The 19,367-nt window shown below is 38.9% G+C and overlaps 2 protein-coding genes across 4 annotated transcripts in view; one reads left to right on the top strand and one right to left on the bottom strand.

Moving 5' to 3' along the window:
* Positions 1-1,691, top strand: part of WDR3 (WD repeat domain 3) — a 31,043-nt gene extending 29,352 nt beyond the window's left edge. For 2 of the 3 annotated variants that reach the window (XM_023222723.3, XM_023222724.1), the window contains exons 26-27: positions 213-306; positions 918-1,691. In XM_023222723.3, the coding sequence (XP_023078491.1) occupies positions 213-306; positions 918-1,073 (250 nt within the window). In that variant the 3' untranslated portion in view covers positions 1,074-1,691. The remainder of the gene's footprint in view (positions 1-212; positions 307-917) is intronic. The other variant, XM_023222725.3, reaches the window with a different exon arrangement.
* The window catches only part of SPAG17 (sperm associated antigen 17), a 235,729-nt gene that overhangs the window by 4,820 nt on the left and 211,542 nt on the right, over positions 1-19,367 (bottom strand). The window contains exons 44-48 of the mRNA XM_023222722.1: positions 17,567-17,703; positions 16,006-16,190; positions 14,168-14,228; positions 10,427-10,571; positions 7,596-7,735 (exon numbers count right to left, since the gene is read on the bottom strand). Of these exons, the coding sequence (XP_023078490.1) occupies positions 7,596-7,735; positions 10,427-10,571; positions 14,168-14,228; positions 16,006-16,190; positions 17,567-17,703 (668 nt within the window). The remainder of the gene's footprint in view (positions 1-7,595; positions 7,736-10,426; positions 10,572-14,167; positions 14,229-16,005; positions 16,191-17,566; positions 17,704-19,367) is intronic.

Raw genomic sequence — 19,367 nt, 5'->3', positions numbered from 1 at the left:
AATGTGTCATGAGGTTTAGGACAGTATTTTTTAAGTTATCATCAAATTGAACTGAATAGTAGAGAAAGAAATTTCTTTGGCTTTTTTTTTTTTTTTTATTTTTGCTCGAAACATTTCTATAATGTATATTTTGTTGTTGCTTTGATATTTTATCTGTTTACTCTGTCTAGCCATGTTAGCTGCAACATGACTGTGTTTTGTTTTTCTATTAGGATTCACTTTGGACAGATCACTAGCAATCAAATGCTTGTGCCAGTGATAGAAAAATTAAGGGAAACAACTATTTCAAAAGTTAGCCAAGTCCGGGTAAGTGTCTTTGTATAGAGATAAAATAATGAGGCAAATTCCTAGTGTGATTTAGAAGTAGTATAGTATTGCTGGCCGGGCGCGGTGGCTCAAGCCTGTAATCCCAGCACTTTGGGAGGCCGAGATGGGCGGATCATGAGGTCAGGAGATCGAGACCATCCTGGCTAACATGGTGAAACCCCGTCTCTACTAAAAAATACAAAAAACTAGCCGGGCGAGGTGGCGGGCGCCTGTAGTCCCAGCTACTCAGGAGGCTGAGGCAGGAGAATGGCGTAAACTCAGGAGGGAGAGCTTGCAGTGAGCTGAGATCCGGCCACTGTACTCCAGCCTGGGCGGCAGAGCAAGACTCCGTCTCAAAAAAAAAAAAAAAAAAAAAGTAGTAGTATAGTATTGCTGTGCTTTGTCTTTAGCAGTACCCACCACCGATAAATCCATATTTGAGATAGTTTTCATTGGAATTAGTAGGAATAGAAAAAACAAACAAGAAAAGTTCTTAATGAGGGAAAGATAAGTAACAACACCTGAAGCTTTGGTTCCCCTAACTCTCATACGCTGCTGTGATGAACTGAAGTGGGAAAAAAAATTTTAATATTTCTTGTATTGCACTCCAGGATGTTATTGGCTTCAATATGGCTGGTCTTGATTATCTCAAGAGGGAATGCGAGGCAAAAAGTGAAGTTATGTTTTTTGCTGATGCTGCTAGCCACTTGGAAGAGAAAAAGAGGAAGAGGAAAAAGAGGGAGAAGCTGATTCTAACATTGACTTAGAAGTGAAATGTGGTGTCTTTTTTTTTTTTTTTTAACTTTTTCCTTAAAAGGACTCCTGAACTAAGCACAGAAGAGTTGGAGTCATCTTAAAAATACCAAATAACAGAAGATCACATTGCAGACGATGTCAGGAGGTGGTTCCCAACTTTGCCTGGGGGAATTCCAACATGAGATTATGGGCTGGCTCCATTTCTTGGACTTAAAATGCATGATTAGTTTAAAAATCTTTCTGTGCTCTCAAAGCTTGAGCCTTGCAGCTCAAGCTTGTTGTTCCCTTTATATTCTAGCAGGGAATAAATAATTGTTTTAATTAGGTATATGTTTCATTGGAGTTGAAATTAACATTTCAAAAGTTTTTCTTATTTTTTTATGGCAGATAATTTGCCATTTATTTATATTAGGTTTTACTGCCTATTGAGACAACCAGGTGCATAATTGATTGCCCTTTGGTCATAAAAATGCAGTATCATGGACTCTTAGAACTAAAAAGGACTATAAAAAGTACCCAGAACAGCCTCCTCAGACTTAACCTTCTGCAAATTATATCTGTATATAAGAAGATTCTAATTGATAACTGTTTATACTTTTCTGAATAAAATAATTGTTTCTAATTAAAAAGTAGCCAAGCTAAGATGCTTGGCTGGGCTTCTGAGGAATTAATACACTTGTGTGTGTGTGTGTGTGTGTGTGTGTGTGTGTGTAGGTACATATATAGTTGATGCTTGAACAATGCAGGTGATAGGGGTGCTGACCCCCCCTCGCACAGTCAAAAATCTGCATATAATTTGTGATTCCCCAAAGTCTTAAGTACTAGTAGCCTGTTTTTGACTGGGAGCCTTACTGATGTATTATATATATATTGTATACTGTATTCTTAAAGTAAGCTAGAGAAAAGAAAATGTTACTTAGAAAATCATAAGAGAAAATACATTTACTGTATTTATCCATACTGTAAGTGTATGTCATCTGTTTATAAAATGAATTGTCTGTCTGGAGTGGCAGGCAACCATAGCTGCAGACCTCAACATGATACCTATCAAGCAATCAGCTTTTTCTTGTAATGTCATCACTTTTCTCTGCTTTTTGGGAGCATTGTGATATGCAGTTGACTGGGGCGATGAATTGTTCATGCACCGGTGATTAGTGTCACACAGCATTTGAAGTGCATACTCACAACACTTGAGCTCACTGCAATAGCAACAGGAGGTGGCTGTGAAATTATTTCACTAATATACTGTGCATTACAGTTCATTTTATGCAGCTGTGATTTAATGCTGCATCTTTACATTTTTTTTACGTTTCTCTCAAAACTGTGAATTGCACCATGTATGATCTGTATTTGTGTGTGTTAATTTTGATAAAATAATAGATTTGCCTGTATTTTATGGCAGTAAATGATAAAATAGTATCTACATATATTTTATGCATTCATGATATAACTGCTTTTTTCCTAATTTTTTCATCTGAAACTTTTCTCATTGTTTCAAATCTTCAAAAATTTTTCCAATATATTTATTGAAAAAAATCTGGGCTGGGTGCAGTGGCTCACACCTGTAATCCCAGCACTTTGGGAGGTGGGCGGATCATGTGGTCAGGAGTTCAAGACCAGCCTGGCCAACGTGGTGAAACCCCATCTCTACTAAAAATACAAAAAACTAGCCAGGCGTGGTGGCAGGCACTTGTAATCCCAGCTACTCAGGAGGCTGAGGCAGGATAATCGCTTGAACCCAGCAGGCGGAGATTGCAGTTAGCCAAGACCGTGCCACCATTACTCCAGCCTGGGCAACACAGTGAGACTCCATCTCCAAAATAATAATAGTAAAACAAATCTGTACAAAAGTGGAGCCACGTGGTTCAAACCCATGTTTTTCAATGAATTGTCTACTGTATATCTTCATGGTAAGGATTTGGGGAAGTAGGAATGTTCTGGGAAAGATACTAACAGATACCTCTGGGTCTGGGCTTTTCTTTTGGGGAAGTTTATAAATGACTAAATCATACTCCTTGTTATAGGCCTGTTTAGATGTTCTGTATCTTCTTCAGACAGTTTTGCTTTTTATCCTTTTTGTTGTTGTTAATCCTAAAGACTTAAAACAATGGTTTCTATCTGTTAATTTGGTCATTTCAGCCAAGTTACTGTGTTGTGGGGCCACCATTTTCTTCCCAGGCTCAGAGCTGCAGTTCTTGTGGCTTGGCGATTTGTGTCCCAAACCACAAGTCTTAATGTTCTTGAGCATAACACAGTCACTGAAGGGAAGTAAGGAATGCAGTGGTATTTGTCGGGCAGAATAAATAAGTGAATTTTGGCATGGAGTTTCTGAAGGCGTAACTATGAAAGGCAAGAGAATAGGCAGGCAGGATAATGCGTTCTAGGTGCTTTCCAAGGAGTCAGTGTTGTTTAGGCAGTGTTGTTTCCTGCCACCAGGGAGAGGAGTTAATTCTTGAAAAATAATTTAATTTTTTATAAGAACAGAGGTTGAATCAATGTCCTTCTTAGAGTTGCTCATCAGAACATAAATGTCACTTTCTAGTAACATTTTTGATGGTTTCCAAACCAAAACAAGTTCCAGGAGGGCATTCTAGATGTATACATCATTAATAATTCCTCTTATGTTAAAAATTGCTGTTTTCCCATAGCTTTGCCACCATTTATAATTCAAAAGCCTGATAGTGCTAGGAAATGTAAAGATGTTTCTGTTTGCTAAAGTGTTATGCAAATCAAAGAGAAGGGGAACTTTTATGATAAAGTGACATGTACAGAACCTAGCTAAGTTACAACTTTTGGTCAAAAGTCAACAGGTGCATTATAAAGTAAATTTTAAGTCAAGCACATTTCTAGTCATTAAGTCAGTATTCATTGCCTTAGCCATTGGCTGTATATAATCCTTAATATAAAAACCATTTAATGACTAATATCTCTTGCATATTGTGAAGTAAGTTACCTATAGAAGTTCTGTAGTACCATAAAGAAAAGCCTTTTGAGATTGCAGTGAGCTGAGATTGTGTCACGGCACTCCAGTCTGGGCAACAGAGCGAGACTCCATTAAAAAAAAAAAAGGCTCTTGAATTGTTTATTGGGAGTAAAACATTTAGGCTTAGTTTTTAAAATGTATATATCCATCCACTTAGGGAAAATATGCTTAACAATTTTGAAATTCACTGGCTGGAAGCTAGGTGCTTTGTATATTTGGCATTAAATTGTTTCTCAAAGGCAAATGTCATAAATCATATCTCATTCTAAAGAAATCTAGCAAATCTCTAGCACAGATCTAGGACAGTGCCCAGAAAAGCAATGGTATCTGTTGGTAGGTACAGGACTATATATAGGACTCTATTCACTTATCAACTATAAATGATGAGCCTGCTCAATGCAGCCTTTTCAGGCCAGGTTAGTCTTCAGAAAGAGAGGGAGGTTGTGAGCAGAAGCGTAACGAAGAAACCATGTGGGCTTACAGGTACCATCTGCAGTCCACCCCCATTCCTCATAATTTAGGATCCTAAGTTTGAGATGGGGCTAAGGTTCTTAAAGGCAGTATCACCATATATGCAAGTCCTTTCTCTTTATTTCTGAGGTTTTTGGGATCCAAGCAGCCCTGGTATGTTTTTAGAACATAGTACAGATTGTGTAACAGTCACTGAGCCCAACCCTTATATAGGGCCTGGCAGTGTTGCCCTTGTGTATCCCTTCCCCTCGAGTATGGGGTCGGGCCTAGTGACTGGCTTCTAGTGAACAGAATACAGCAAATGTAATGTGCTGTCTCTTCCAAGATTAGGTTATAAAGCACTGAATTCTACCTTGTTCACATTCTGGCTCTTCATGCTTGCTTGCTTGTTCTGATAAACCAAGCTGCCATGTTGTGAGATTCCCTAAAGCGAGGCCTCCATGGTGCGGAACTGAGTGGCAGTCTCTAGGCAATAGCCAGTGAGGAGCCATGGCCCACAGTCTAACAGCCTGCAAGAAACCGAATCCTGCTAACTGCTGCTTGAGTGAGCTTGAAAGCAGATTCAGCCCCAGTTGAGCCAGAGCACCCCACTGAGCTGTACCTGATTCCTGACTCAAACTATGAGATCATAAATGTTTATTGTTTTAAGCCACTGTTTTGGGGTGGTTTATGATATAGCAACATATAACTAATACAGCTTCCATAGAGCAAATTACCTAACCTTTTCCTTATTTATAAAATGGGTAGAATAGCACCTACCCACACAGTTATTGTGAAGTACTTAAAGTTACTACTGTTAACTGCATCTATTTAATCTCATTAAGTCTGCAATAATATGCACAAAGAGGCATAAAGACATTATTTAAGACATTTCATCTATTAGGTAGATTCATGAATTACTTTTGATAGATTGGTGCCAACAGGAATTATGAATCTTTGTTTGAGAGCTATTCCATAGTTTTCAGAATTGTCTAGCTAGAGATGCAGACTGTACACTTCTCAGTTTGGGCTAACTTCTGAAAGTCGCTGCCGAGAACTGAAATAAACTATGTCCTAATTTAGTGGTTCCCAGAGTGTAGTCCAAAACTATAATATTAAGATATATGTTTTGGGTTGATTCCTGTTTCCTGAAAATTCATGTCCACCTGGATTCTGTGAATGTGACCTTATTTGGAAATAGTCTTTACAATTGTAGTTAGTTAAGATGAGGTTAGATTAGGGAGGATGAGAATGTTGTTATCAGCAGAGACACTGACAGCTTGGACTGAAGGAGAGAGAGAGAGAGTGCAAAAGGAAGAAAGGCTGTCAGATTTCTGGAATTCTGTAAGCAGGAAACGGGCTGCTCAGAGGGTAGGACTGTTGCAGAGGGCCAAAGCTGAGGGCTCAGAGGGTGGGGCCGGTGGAGTCTTTGAGGGCCTAGAGGCTGGGATTGGTGGAGCCTCCATGGGCATACAGGGCAGATGGTGCCACAGATTCTCAGTCCTTGAAATCTAATGGAATTTGCTCTTCTGGGTTGCAAAGTTGCTATAGACCAGTGACTCCTTTATTTCTTCCGTCTTCTCCCTTTCGGCATGGGAATTTGTATCCTGTGGTGGTCCCACCATTGTATTCTGGAAGCTGGTAACTTGTTTTTCAGTTTCATAGGTCTATAGATGGAAAGGAGGCCAGGACAGTTCATGCTCAGAGCCTCACCCATACCTGATTTAGATGATGAGCTTTGAGACTTTTTGAGTTGGTGATCTTTAGATGAGACTTTAGAGTTAATGCAGGAATGGATTAAGTCTTTGGGGAGTATTGGGATGGAGGACTGTATTTTGCACCTGGGGTGAACATGAATTTTGAGGGACCAGAGGGCAGGCTGTACTGGGTTTGGCCCTCCCAAATTCATGTCTAGTAGAACCTGTGAGTGACCTTATTTGTAAATAGAGTCTTTACAGATGTAATCAAGTTAAGATTAGGTCATTCAGGATGAGGGTAGCCCCTAAATCCAATGAGAGAGGCACACAGAAATACACGAGGAAGACTGCCCTGTGAAGACAGAGGTAGATGTTGGAGTGATGCCACTACAAGCCAAGGAATGCCAAGGATTCCTGGCAACCACCAGAAATGAGGAGAGATGCGTAGAACAGATTATTCCTCCAGAAGGAACCAATCCTGCTGACACCTTGATTTTGGACTTCTCTCCCTCTAAACTGTGAGAGAATAAATACCTCTTTCTTTAAGCCACCTGGTTTGTGGTACTTTGTTACGGCACCCCAAGGAAATTAATACAATATGTTATTTGCCTTTTTCTCTTATTCTCACTTAGGCATAGAGCTGAGTTTTCCAGAGGGTATATGATGTGTGAATGATAACAGTTTGAATACAGAGCAGATGTGAGAATCCAGCTATGTTCTACTAAATCAGACATTAAAAGAGATTTGCAAAAATAGAAAACAATACTACCTTTATTACATGTTTGTTTTTGAAAGTTATTTTTCATTAAAAATGTCATTTATGTGAATAAACTGGGTTTATTATTTTTACATTTTAAAAATTTTCCCAGTTTTCTTACTTGGTAAATATTGATATCACTCACATAAACAAAAGCTCTTTGGGATCATCAATCATTTTTAAGACAATAAAAGGAGTCTTGAGTCTAAAAAGTTTGAAAAGCACTGGTTTAATTGTAAATTCTCAAGTTCAAGGGCACCTTGGTGTTTGTGTCTGTGCTGCTGCTTTTTAGAGAGTAAGGTCAACTTTATCTGAACAATGAAATCAGTGCTTAAAAGAATGGACTTTAGAATCACATTGAAGTAGTTTAGATTTTTACTTCTTCCACTTAAGAAGTAAGCAACTATCTGAACCCCTGTTTTCTTATTTATAAAGTGGAAAAAACTGTCTTCTAGATAGCATAAGGATTAGATTTTATAATATATATAAAGGAATAACTAGTATGGTTATTTAAACAAATATTTTCATTCATTCAGGCTAGGTGGCTTATGGGTTTCTGACTATAAGGAGAGGGGGAGAAACCTGGGGTCTAATACCTCAAATTTGAATGCTTGACAATCAAATTCCCATTTATTACTTACTATACCTAATGTGGAGAAACTTTACGAGACATGAAGACTCCAAGTGTGGAGGAATAAATTGCAGAAGTTCTCTGGACCATTGGATTTTCTTTTCCCTGCGGAAAGTCTTTTGGTCGCTTATCATAATTGATGCTTGTTAAAACTGGTAAAATTCTTGTTAAGGGCTGTGCTTTTCATGACTAAGTGATTTGCATATATAAACCCAAATAACTCTAGCAACATTAGTTCAACTTTAGGTACCCGTCTATCCAATGCAAATTCTACATGCTCAGGCTTGGGGGTTAGAGGATGGATATGCCAATGTCTAGAATGTCTTCTGTTCTCCCTGATGTCATTTCTCTGCCAACTGCGACTGGCTTTCTATAAGGAGTCATCAGCATGGTCAAGCCCCAAACCATATCTACATCAGATTTTGTGGGTTTTTTTTTTTTTTTTTTTTTTTTTTTTGGTGGGGAAAATGACAGATCTTGGGAAATGGGCTACGAATTATCATTGTTGATATTGGAAGTAATGTCCAATGTAGATAAAAGATCTGATAAGATTTTTTGCCCTTTATCTGTGTCTGACAGGTTCTCTCTAATCTGTAAGCAGGGAAATAGAAAATTTATTATAAATACAAATGATTTCATTGCTATGATCAGCAGCAGTGATTCAGGTATTTGCATCTAATAACCTGTGTGGAGAGGGTAAGGGCACTTGATTTAGTTCCCAGAGGAAGAAACTAGTTCCTTGGCTAGTTTCCTTCTATCACAATGGAAAAACCCTGTCATCATTACTCAAAAAAAGGAAGGGAAAAAGGAAGGGAAGGAAGGTGAGAGGAAGGGAGAGAGACTTTCCCAGTGAGGACTGTCCTTTCCTACTTTATATTTTGCTCCATTGTACTTACTGCCATCATTGTTTATGGTTTACTTTGTGTATTGTCTGTCCTCCCACTGGAATGTGAGTTACATAAAGGCAGGGGTTTCTGCATCTTTGAAAGCATAAATGAACAAATGAACTACACTTCATTTATTGACATCAGTGCTATCTGACACAAGTTCCTTGAACTTTCTCCTTCACCTCGGAATGTCTGAATCCTTAGCTATCTTCAGCTTCTCCCTTGCCAAGACTAACCCTTCAGCTCTATTTTTTTTATTATTCTTTTGCCCTGTTTTGGATATTGCAGTTTCAATTACTTCTACTCATTCATCTTTGTAATATACCTCTTCTGCTCCACTCTCTTCAACCTACAAACACATAGGTCTACACTAAACTGAAAATCCTTCCTATATTCTGTTGCATCCTTGAGGTACCATGTTCTCTTGCTCTTTCCTTTAATACATTTTATTGAAAGAATATCCATAACTAATGTTTCTGTTTTCTTAATACAGTCATTCTTTACTTTTTGTAATTTAGTTTTTGTTCCAACCAAATTTAACACTTTAAATCTGAATTTTCTTTGACATTTCAATAGCGTCTGTCAATTGTGTCCATCTTTTCCTTGAAATTCTTCCTAAGGCTTCTGAAGTATTTCATTTTCTAATTGCTGCTTCTGTTTCCACTGGCTCCTCTTCCTCCTGCTCCCTAAACTGACTCCAGATTTCTGCTCCTTGCCCATACGTTCAGCCATCACCTCTGTGTAAACAATGCTTAAAATTATTATATCTCCAATTCTGACTTGTCAGTTGAGATCTAATATTACATATCCATGATTCATTATCTCAGCCCAAAACTTTGAAGTTGAACTCTGTGTCCTCTTTCTTCCATCCATCAATGACTGCTACCTCAGATTTGCAGTTTCCTTCCCCCACCGTGTCTTTCATGCATATCCCTCTTTTATGTTGACTGTTCCCCGATTCCCACAGTTCTTGTGCTTACACATGGCCCATTCAGGTAGACTTCTAATGGTTCTTTTACACATCCAGTTGTTCCCCTTCAACATGTCCTGCACAATAACACTGGATTCATCTTAATAAAGATGTGCTGATCATATCACCCACAGAGTCAGGAATCTGCAGTGGTTCACTGCTGCTTAAATAATAAAATCCAAGCCAAGGATTTAAGATCTTTCATAACTTGACTCCAACCTATTTCCCACTATATTCCTAATACTCAAGCTCTTGGCAAGTTGAACTCCCTGCCAATCATCCCAAACACCTGGAGTTTTCCTGTTGCCATGGTTTGTTCATTCTTTGTACTTCAAGTTCCCGTCAATCAAGTTTTCACATTCTATAAGATCCAGCTCAAATATCAAATAAATGTAGAACAGTAACACAAGCAGCACACAATTCATGCCACTGGAGAAAGTACAGAATAGAAATAAAATGTGAAGACTTTATTTCTGCTACTAGATTATATAATGCCTTTTAAGACAGAATCCAGTTATCCATTTTTATGTATGATAAAGTATTTCATATAGTACCTTGGAGGTAATAGGTACTTGATATCTATCTAATATCTGTGTGGCTGGAGACACTGATACGGAGGAATGCATGCATAATTCAGTGAATACCCAACCTTTATAATAAGAAGGTATCTCCTATCCTTCTATAAAATTATAATTTTTTGTGATAGAGACTTGCTGTTTTGTTATTTTGTCTGATATTCCATAGATAGCCAATAACATTTACATTTATTCAGCTTGAAGTTACTGCACATATACTGTGTGTCAGGTATTTTTTTAGATTTGGCTAGGTGCTTTCAAAGATAAATTAAGATACCCTTTGTCTTAATAAATTTAACTCTGATTTTGAAGATAGAATTAATAAAGTAGAGATGCATTTTGACTTCCATGTTTTCCTCACTTGTGTAATTTCTGCACTACATATGATTACTCAAGTTGAACTTTAAAGGATATTTGCTTCCACAGGTAGGAACAGAACCTCATGCTCAGTCATAATCTCGATATTGTGAGAGATGTGCGCTGATCCCCTGGCCCCATCCTCTCCAACAGCCATGGCAAATAACTCTATACTCAGTTCTGTCTGCAAACCAGCTGCCACCTATAAGACACAAGGTAGCTTTAGGACCAGACAACTCTCAGTTCAAACCTTGCTTTTAATATGAATTTGAGCAAGTTATTTAAACTCTCTTACCTTTGGTTTCTTCATCTATAAATTTTGCACTAATAAATGGTAGTTATTAAAAGCATTTAGTAGAATTACTTCATAATGAAGGTAGAATTCCATTAAGTAAAGGGGACCCAGGGTAAATTGTTGAAGGGGCAAACCAGGTGCTATTTAGGAAAAAGCATAAGGAAGCTAAATGCCAGGTTATTGGAAGTGGAACTGAAGGCAAAATTTTGCAATACTCCTAACTGTGCTAGTTTTTTAATATCGGTAGTGACTTTCAGTAGTGAAATCTGCAATAGGGGCTACTTCAGATAAAGATCAATTTAATCTAATATAAGTACAAATCAGGAGGCTGAGGCAGGAGAATTGCTTGAACCCAGGAGGCGGAGGTTGCAGGGAGCCAAGATCGTGCCACTGCACTCCAGTCTGGCGACAGAGCAAAACTCCGTCTCAAAAAAAAAAAGAAAAAGAAAAAATTCATCTAACAGGCTTGGTGACTATCATAACTTTCCTACCTTGTTCCTTGCAGGGGTGTCCACTATTTTGGCCTCCCTGGGCCATATTAGAAGAATTGTCTTGGGTCACACACAAAATATGCTAACAGTAATGATCAGGTGATGAGCTTTAAAAAATCACAAAACAATCTCATCATGTTTTAAGAAAGTCTAGGAATTTGTGTTGGGCTGCATTCAAAGCCGTCCCGGGCCATGGGTTGGACAAACGTGACTTCAGGGGATTCCTAATGTAGGCTGCATAAAATAATGAAACCAGTAGAGGGAGACATTAGTTGAAATGCCCAACTGCTTAGTTCTGAAAACCCATGGAAGAGGATTGTACCAACAAAGAAACCTGATACAGAAGGAAGAAGGAACACAGCAAGGCACGGGCATCTTGCCTTGTTCCTTGAAAAGAACACTAGCCAGCAAAGAGAGAGCTATTTATGTTTCTAAGTTGCCTCTCCAGGAGGTGGGTTAAAAAGCAGACTTGGGAACAGTTATCTGGAAAAATATAAATCTGAAACGACTACATGAAAAGCAATTAGATACAAATGGAATGTTTTCTTCAATATAATTTTATAAATAGTAGAATTGAAAAATGTTTCAGTTTTTTCAACAATGTATTTGTGAGCGTATGCATACTGGAGGATATCCAGCAGCAGACCCTTCTCCTCCAAGTCCAGCAGTTGGAACAGGACTGGGTAATGATGAAATTCAGCATGAGGAGAGCTGGAACACAGCCATCATACAGGTTTGCCCAGGCTTTGAGCAGATTCATTTAGTGTTGGCCACTAACCAAGCTGAACAGTGGTTAGATTTACATATGGGGAAGTCTACAGATTATATTTTTTGCCAGAGCCAAAACCTACTATCAAAGCCTGTTGTCAAACTAAAAAAACCTTATAGTATAGAGTGAGCTTCAAAGACTACATGCTGGGTTTTTAGGACCTATAAAGGTTGATCCAACAGCTATTTTGGCTTTTGGCATAATCCCTACTTTAAATTAAAATGAGATTTGCTAACTTCCCAGAACACTGGAAGAAGGGCTTGTTATGATTTTTGTCTTTTGCCTTATGTTGTGAAGGTTCTGAAATCTTGACACAATACAGTGGTGAATTACTTCAGGCCAGTACTTGTGAATTAGTGGATATAATCCCAAAATGTTTCTGTTTGGAGTTTCAGCCTGTATAATACTGTTTTCTGTAGAGCATATTACAGCTAGAAGAGGGCTAAGAAATAATCTCGTCTGAACTTTACAGATGAGGAAAACAAGGCTCAGAGCATTAACTGTACTGCTTGATGGCACAGTCGTGACAAGAAGTCAACTGACTTTGCGCTATACCAAACCAACCCTTCTGTGTGAGCCTATGACTGGGGATGCTTTAAGAGCTTCAGACTCAGGCCGGGCGCAGTGGCTCAAGCCTGTAATCCCTGCACTTTGGGAGGCCGAGACGGGCGGATCACGAGGTCAGGAGATTGAGACCATCCTGGCTAACACGGTGAAACCCCGTCTCTACTAAAAAATACAAAAAAAAAAAAAAAAAACTAGCTGGGTGAGGTGGCGGGCATCTGTAGTCCCAGCTGCTCGGGAGGCTGAGGCAGGAGAATGGTGTAAACCTGGGAGGCGGAGCTTGCAGTGAACTGAGATCCAGCCACTGCACTCCAGCCCGGGCGACAGAGCGAGACTCCGTCTCAAAGAAAAAAAAAAAAGAGCTTCAGACTCTGGGAGCATTGGGTGCTTGTTAACAGGACTGGATAATTCTGTGCACTGTTCTCATAGGCCTATGTGCTCTTCCCATCTGTTATGAGTGAGTCACGCGTCTGCCAGACCAACTCACTTCATTCTGTCACTCAATCACCCCTCTCTCGAGTACCCACTATGTGCCTGGCTCTGTAAGCTTCTCATGTGTCTTACTCATTTTTAACATTCTCTGTGCCCTGGCCACTTTCAATGGCATATGGGAGGAACTCAAAATTTGCTGAGTGAAGTATGAAGTAAAAGGCGTGTTAAAGCAGCCAGATGATGCACAGATAAAGACTTACAAATGTGACTATTATATTTTAGGATGAACTTATGTTTACATCATCCTATATTTCTGAAATTATAATTTAAAGTGAGACTATGCTATTAATATGCATATTTTTTACTAAACATGCCATTTTGGAGGATGTATCAAAGTCAGAATAGTTTGACATTTTTTATTTTGTATTTTCAGAGATCTTTGGAGAAATGAGGCAACTTATGAGTTTAATAAATATGATTTCTTGGCTGGGTGTGGTGGTTCATGCATGGAATCCTGGCACTTTGAGAGGCCAAGGCAGGTGGATAATGAGGTCAAGAGTTCGAGACCAGCCTGACCAACATGGTGAAACCCTGTCTCTACTAAAAATACAAAAATTAGCCAGGCGTGGTGGCATGCACCTGTAACCCCAGCTACTCGGGAGGCTGAGGGAGGAGAAGTGCCTGCACCCAGGAGGCAGAGGTTGCAGTGAGCTGAGATCATGCCATTACACTCTAGCCTGGGCAACAGAGTGAGACTCTGTCTCAAAATAAAAATAAATAAATAAATAAATAAGCAAACAAACAAATATGATTTCTTAGTATAGCATTAAATAATATTCTCTGGCAAATACCAAGAGAGCAAACCAGATTTACATAAAATATAAAGAATGGAATAATTATTTTTCAGTTTGCATAAGGATCTACTTTTAAAAACGGTAGTTTTTATACAACGGTACATAACTGTAATATTGGGACAAGTGAGGTGAGCTTCAGAATTGTTTTCATAGCTGGCAGTTTAACTGTTTATGCATAGGATCGGTCTCATGGTTACTATATGGAATGAATGCAATCAAGCCACATACTGTATCACTACCAGAAATCTTTTGCTTATGATATTAAAAACATTAGACTTATACATAGTTTAAAATGAATGGGCAGAATGATTTCAAAGCCCACTTCACTGGAAACCTATATATATTCATTTGCATGCACGCAAGGACACACAATAGATGACATATAGGACTTACGGGTCCAGGTTTGTAAGTCACTTTCAGTCCTGTGCTGGGTGGGGGCTGCTTTACTTTAAACCTACAAGGCAGCAAGATGAAAATAAATGTATGCCATAATGAAAAACAGGAGCAAGGAATAAGCTGGGATGTTATAAAATAAGGAAGGTGTTAATATTTGCTACACAGGAGCCGGGGGTCCATACCATTAGAAAAACAACTTTAATATTCAATTGGGAGAAGAATCTGGGGCCCATTTCACAACTGCCTTTCCAACAGTTTTCATCAGCATAAAACGGGCTCCAACCTGAGTTTCAACCCTTCGTTACTGGTTGCTGACGAGCAGCCCAGGCTTGGGCAGTGGGACTGTTTGGCTGGTGTGTGCATTTCAGCGTAGCTGCCAGCGTGAACGCAAATGCTGGCAGCCAGGTCATTAAGTTGAAGAATAAAGGCTCTTTTGGAAGGCAGTGGAGCATGGGAGCCAGCTTTGCTCTGTCTTAGTATGGGGTTTGCATGTTTGAGGAGAGGAGAAACAGAAAGGCTCAGAAAACGTCGAAGAACTTGAAAAGCTCTGAGCTCACACATGGTGCTTATTGATCTCTCTCCCTTCCTGTGGTTTGTGGGTTCTGCTTGAAGGTTAAAGACCTGGAGTAAATTAAAATGCCTACCTCCACTCTGACCCCAACACTGCTTCTTCCTCCATCAACCTTGCTGTCTGCTCTATCGTGGCTGAATTAACAAGCTGAGGAGTGAAATCTCCAAAACTAAAATTTTATACTGGAGCGACAGGACCCGCACGAATGAGTTTTATTAGTTTGAGGTTGACTCTCTATTTCTCCCCACCCACTTTGTTGGCAACAACCTAAAAAATAATAATGTGTGATTTGGTGGCCTGAGTTCCACATCAGATTGTTTCTCAGGAAGCAAAGGTCATTCCTGAAGCTGGGATTTGCCTCAACTGAAATAACTGAAATGGGACAGGGATCTTTCAAACTGGATGCTTCTATCATTTTGTTTTATCTGATTTCCAATCATCAATCAGAATCACAAACATTCGTGAAGGACTTACCACTGAACTCTGAAAATGACTGCAACTGAAATAAACATATATTCCATTTTAATGGAAGTAATACACATGCTTATGTTTAAGATATAACTTAACAGATATAACTTAAATAAAATATAAAAAATATATTATATTTAAGATATAATAGTGGACATTTTGTACTTGGGAATTGTTTGGTAGAGGTATGTGGTTTATTGATCCAATGGAAAGGTTTGAAATTTCACACAAAACAAACTATTAGTAAAGCAAGGCATATGGTGGGACTCAGGAGATCTGAAGTCTGGCCTCTGCTAACCTACAAGATGTTAAAACAAGTTACACAGTTTCTCCTTTTACAGTAGTCTCATAAGGTTTTTCCCTCCATTTTGCAGAAACAATGTAATTAAAAGTGCTTTTCGGATCATACTGTGCAAACAAACATCAGCTGGTATTACTATAGTTAGTGGATTTGAGAAAAAGACTTTCAATTATTGTGCATTAGTAGCTGTAACACTTGTACAACCTCCTCCTTTTTTTCCACTAGTGGAGATCAGGATGTGAGTTGCTTTTACCAAGAAAAAAGTATGAATAATGATGAATAGGAGGGCAAGGAAGTATCTACCATATAATTGGAACCCAATAAACACTGACTGATTTGTTGATGAATGAATGAGTGTGTAAATGACTGGATGAATCATGTGAAGATTCAAGGAATAATTATAGTTCGGTTCAATAAACATTTACTGATGGAGGTGACCAAAGACAAGTCACAGGGTAGGGAAAGGTAGGCAGACCTTTGGTCCCTTGGCCTCACCTGCAGAAGTCCACTCCAACATTCTTGAGCTTTACAACTGTGGCATAGGTATGTCCTTCCTTAAGCACTCCAAACTTCACTGATGACGGGAGAAGATGGAACCCAAAAGGGGGTGACTGTGCATTATTAATGGCGGCAGATGCAATAGAGGATGTGTTCACTTTTCCTCCAACAGAATCTTGCACCTTTGCATTAAGGAAAAATTAATAAAATGGTTCTATTTTGAGTTCCCAAGATTAGAAAAAAAAAAAAAAAAAAAAGGCCCTGTCACCAGAGAAAAATAACTTTTAGGTTGCTGGAGGAAATGAATGTTTATAGTCTTATGTAATCCTTACAACAGCCGTGTAAGGAGGTATTTTAGGCTTTGTTTTAAGGATAAGGAAGTCAAGTTCAGAGAACTGAAAGATAATTGGTCAAGTGGTAAGTACCATAGCAAAGATTCAGACTCAAGTTTGCCTGATTCTGGAGTCTGTGCTCTTTCATCTGTGCCAGTGGTCATCAAACATTAGCTTCCATCAGAATCTCCTGGCGGACTCATTAATAATAATACACAGATTGCTGACTTTACCCCCAGAGTTTTTCATTCTGTCGGTTGGGGGCAGGGCCCAAGAATTTGCATTTATAACAAGTTCTTAGTGTTGGCAATGCTGCTGGTCAGACAACCACACTTTGAGAACCACTGGTCTGTGCCCTTATTATTCCTCACATCAGCAGCGCTGACATCATCTCAGAGTTTGTTAGAACTGCAGAATCTCATGCCCTACACCAGACCTAGTGAGTCAGAATCTGTATTTTAATAAGATCCTGAGGTAATCCATATGCACATTAAAGTTTGAGACATACTGTAATTTTGTCAGTTACATATAACAATAAATTCTGTGATGGAGATGAACACAGTGTGCCATGGAAGAAAACAAAGATATTTATCAAAACTGGTGGACTCCAGAAGGTTTCCCTATAGAACTGGGTGGAATCTTAATCTTAGAGGCTCTGAGGAAGAAAGGAGCTTGGTATTTTTAAAGAATGAAATCTACAATGGCTGAATTATAGTGAGTTTGACTCAGGGTGAGGGCGAAGAAGCAAATGGGGCCTTGTCCTCATGTTAAGTCATTTGGATTTTATCCTAAGAGTCATGGCAACGGTGGCCAATGATTCCTTTAGCTAGTAGTAGTATGCTGGTAAACTGGCTGTCTGAAAACAATTCTGATTTCTAGTGTTCACTAATTTTATGGTGCAAGTACTCCCAGCATGGCTGATTTCAAGCTATCAGTGGTTTGATAACTGGCTCATAAAATGTCTCCCAGGAGCCTGTATGAGCCAGCTCCATCAAAGCACTGCCTGTGTTTACACATGTGAGATGTAAGTTTAAAGAGCTTCATGGTGAGATCAATAGCAATATCAATACGGCCAATAGCAGTACACAGTGGCTGGAAACTAATAACTTCAATGAATCAGAATTACATACAATCTACAAAAGGAGCAGGATTGAAAAAAATAAAAAATAAAGAATTACATCAAATGCTGATTGGCTGTGGGGAGTTTGTTCCCATGTTTGTTTTACCTTTGCAAGAGGTTGAGACTTAGGCTTGGAACTCAGCAAATAATGAGGCAACTTCACTTTTTCTTTTCTTGCTTGTCCCGCAACATCCTGCAGCAAGGACTGGGTTGGAATTTTCACAGGCTCATAAGATTCTGGTTCTGTTAGAGAGAAAGCTTAAATTATGCCACATGGACATTTTATTCAAAGACATTGGAAGTAATATCAGAGTATATAAGAACATAAACCAACTTGGAAACTTTTCTTCTTTGCTTTTCAAAGAGCTTATTAATTTATATTTATTTTATTTAATTTCAATTTTTCTTTTAGATTTACTGCAGGTTTGTTACAAGGGTATAATGCATGATCACGCTGCCCAAATAGTGAATATAGTGCGCAATAGGATGTTTTTCAGCCTGCCTCCTCCCTTCCTGTCTCCTTTTGGAGTCCCCGCTGTCTCATTCCCCTCTTTATACCCACGAGTATCCAAGATTTAGCTTCTACCCAAGTGAGAACATGTGATTTTGGATTTTCTGTTTCTGCATTAATTTGCTTAGAATAATGGCTTGTAGCTGCATCCATGTTGGTGCAAAGAACATGATTTCATTCTTTTTCGTGGCTGCATAGTATTCCATGGTGTACATGTACTACATTTTAAAAATCCAATCCATCATTGATGGGCACCTAGGTTGGTTCCATGTCTTTGCTATCGTGAACATTACTGCAGTCAACATGTGAGTGTATGTATCCTTTTGATAGAAATATTTCTTTTTCTTTGGCTGTGTATCTAGTAATGGGATTGCTGGGTCAAATTGCAGTTCTATTTTTAGTTTAAAGAGCTTATTTAAAAGGAGAAAAGTCTTCTGTTAATTCTTGCCTTTTCATTTTCCAAAGTGATTTTACATACATGACCTAATACTGGTCCTCGCACAACCTATAAGGTGGGCAGTACAGATGCTATTAGCATCCATTTTTTTAATAAATGAGAAGAGTAAGGTTCTAAGAAGTCAAGTGGCTTGCCTAGGATGAACTGAATTATACCCAGGTCTTCAAGGTTCCTTTTATTAAATCAACAATATATAATACAATACAACATTAACTCTGAAAGATTTCTTGAAACTAATGAGTAAAAAAAATCCCAATAATTTTGATTCTACTACTATATTTATAGTTTTAAAAAGTGTTTAGTAAGTATAGATAAATTAAGCCATAAAATTAAATCTTCAAATCACTAAATTCGGTGCCTTGTTCTTTTCCTCAGTTGCATGAGGGAATGAGCAAGTGTAGGAAATCCATGCAGCAGTAGCTGTGTGTCTTTGTTCCACAGATCCAGGAGGTGGAAATAAGAATGGCATTTTAGATCATGGTAGTTAAAAATCCTTTCCTGCATTCAAATCAGGAAGAGAGGAAAAGGAAGGGGACTAATACTTGAGTGTCCACGATCTGCAGGTGAGTGCCACACATGTTTTTACACCTGAATGAGGGGGCTCTGGCAGTTATAATCTTGGACTGCTCAGCACTCTTCCCATCCTCCATCTCTATGCAAACTACTGCCACACACATCTGGTGCCAGGACATCCCTGGTCCCACCCATGAGGAGCAAAGCCCAGTCAATGAGGTCCCTTCCCTGGATATTTCCACTGAAGCGGACAGCGATAACCCTATCTTACATAGTAGGTTATGGATCTGGAAGAATCAGAATCTGAGGCCTTTATGGTCATGATCTCTGCCACATGGAGATAACCTGTCCTTTGTAGGAGAGGATAAAACCAAATAAGAAAAAGTAGGGATGGGTCATGGTGGAGGCAGGGAGGATATGGAGAGA

This window comes from Piliocolobus tephrosceles, chromosome 1 (assembly GCF_002776525.5).
Source record: "Piliocolobus tephrosceles isolate RC106 chromosome 1, ASM277652v3, whole genome shotgun sequence".
In the NCBI taxonomy this organism is placed as follows: Eukaryota; Metazoa; Chordata; class Mammalia; order Primates; family Cercopithecidae; genus Piliocolobus; species Piliocolobus tephrosceles.
This window is presented reverse-complemented; position numbering and strand designations above follow the sequence as displayed.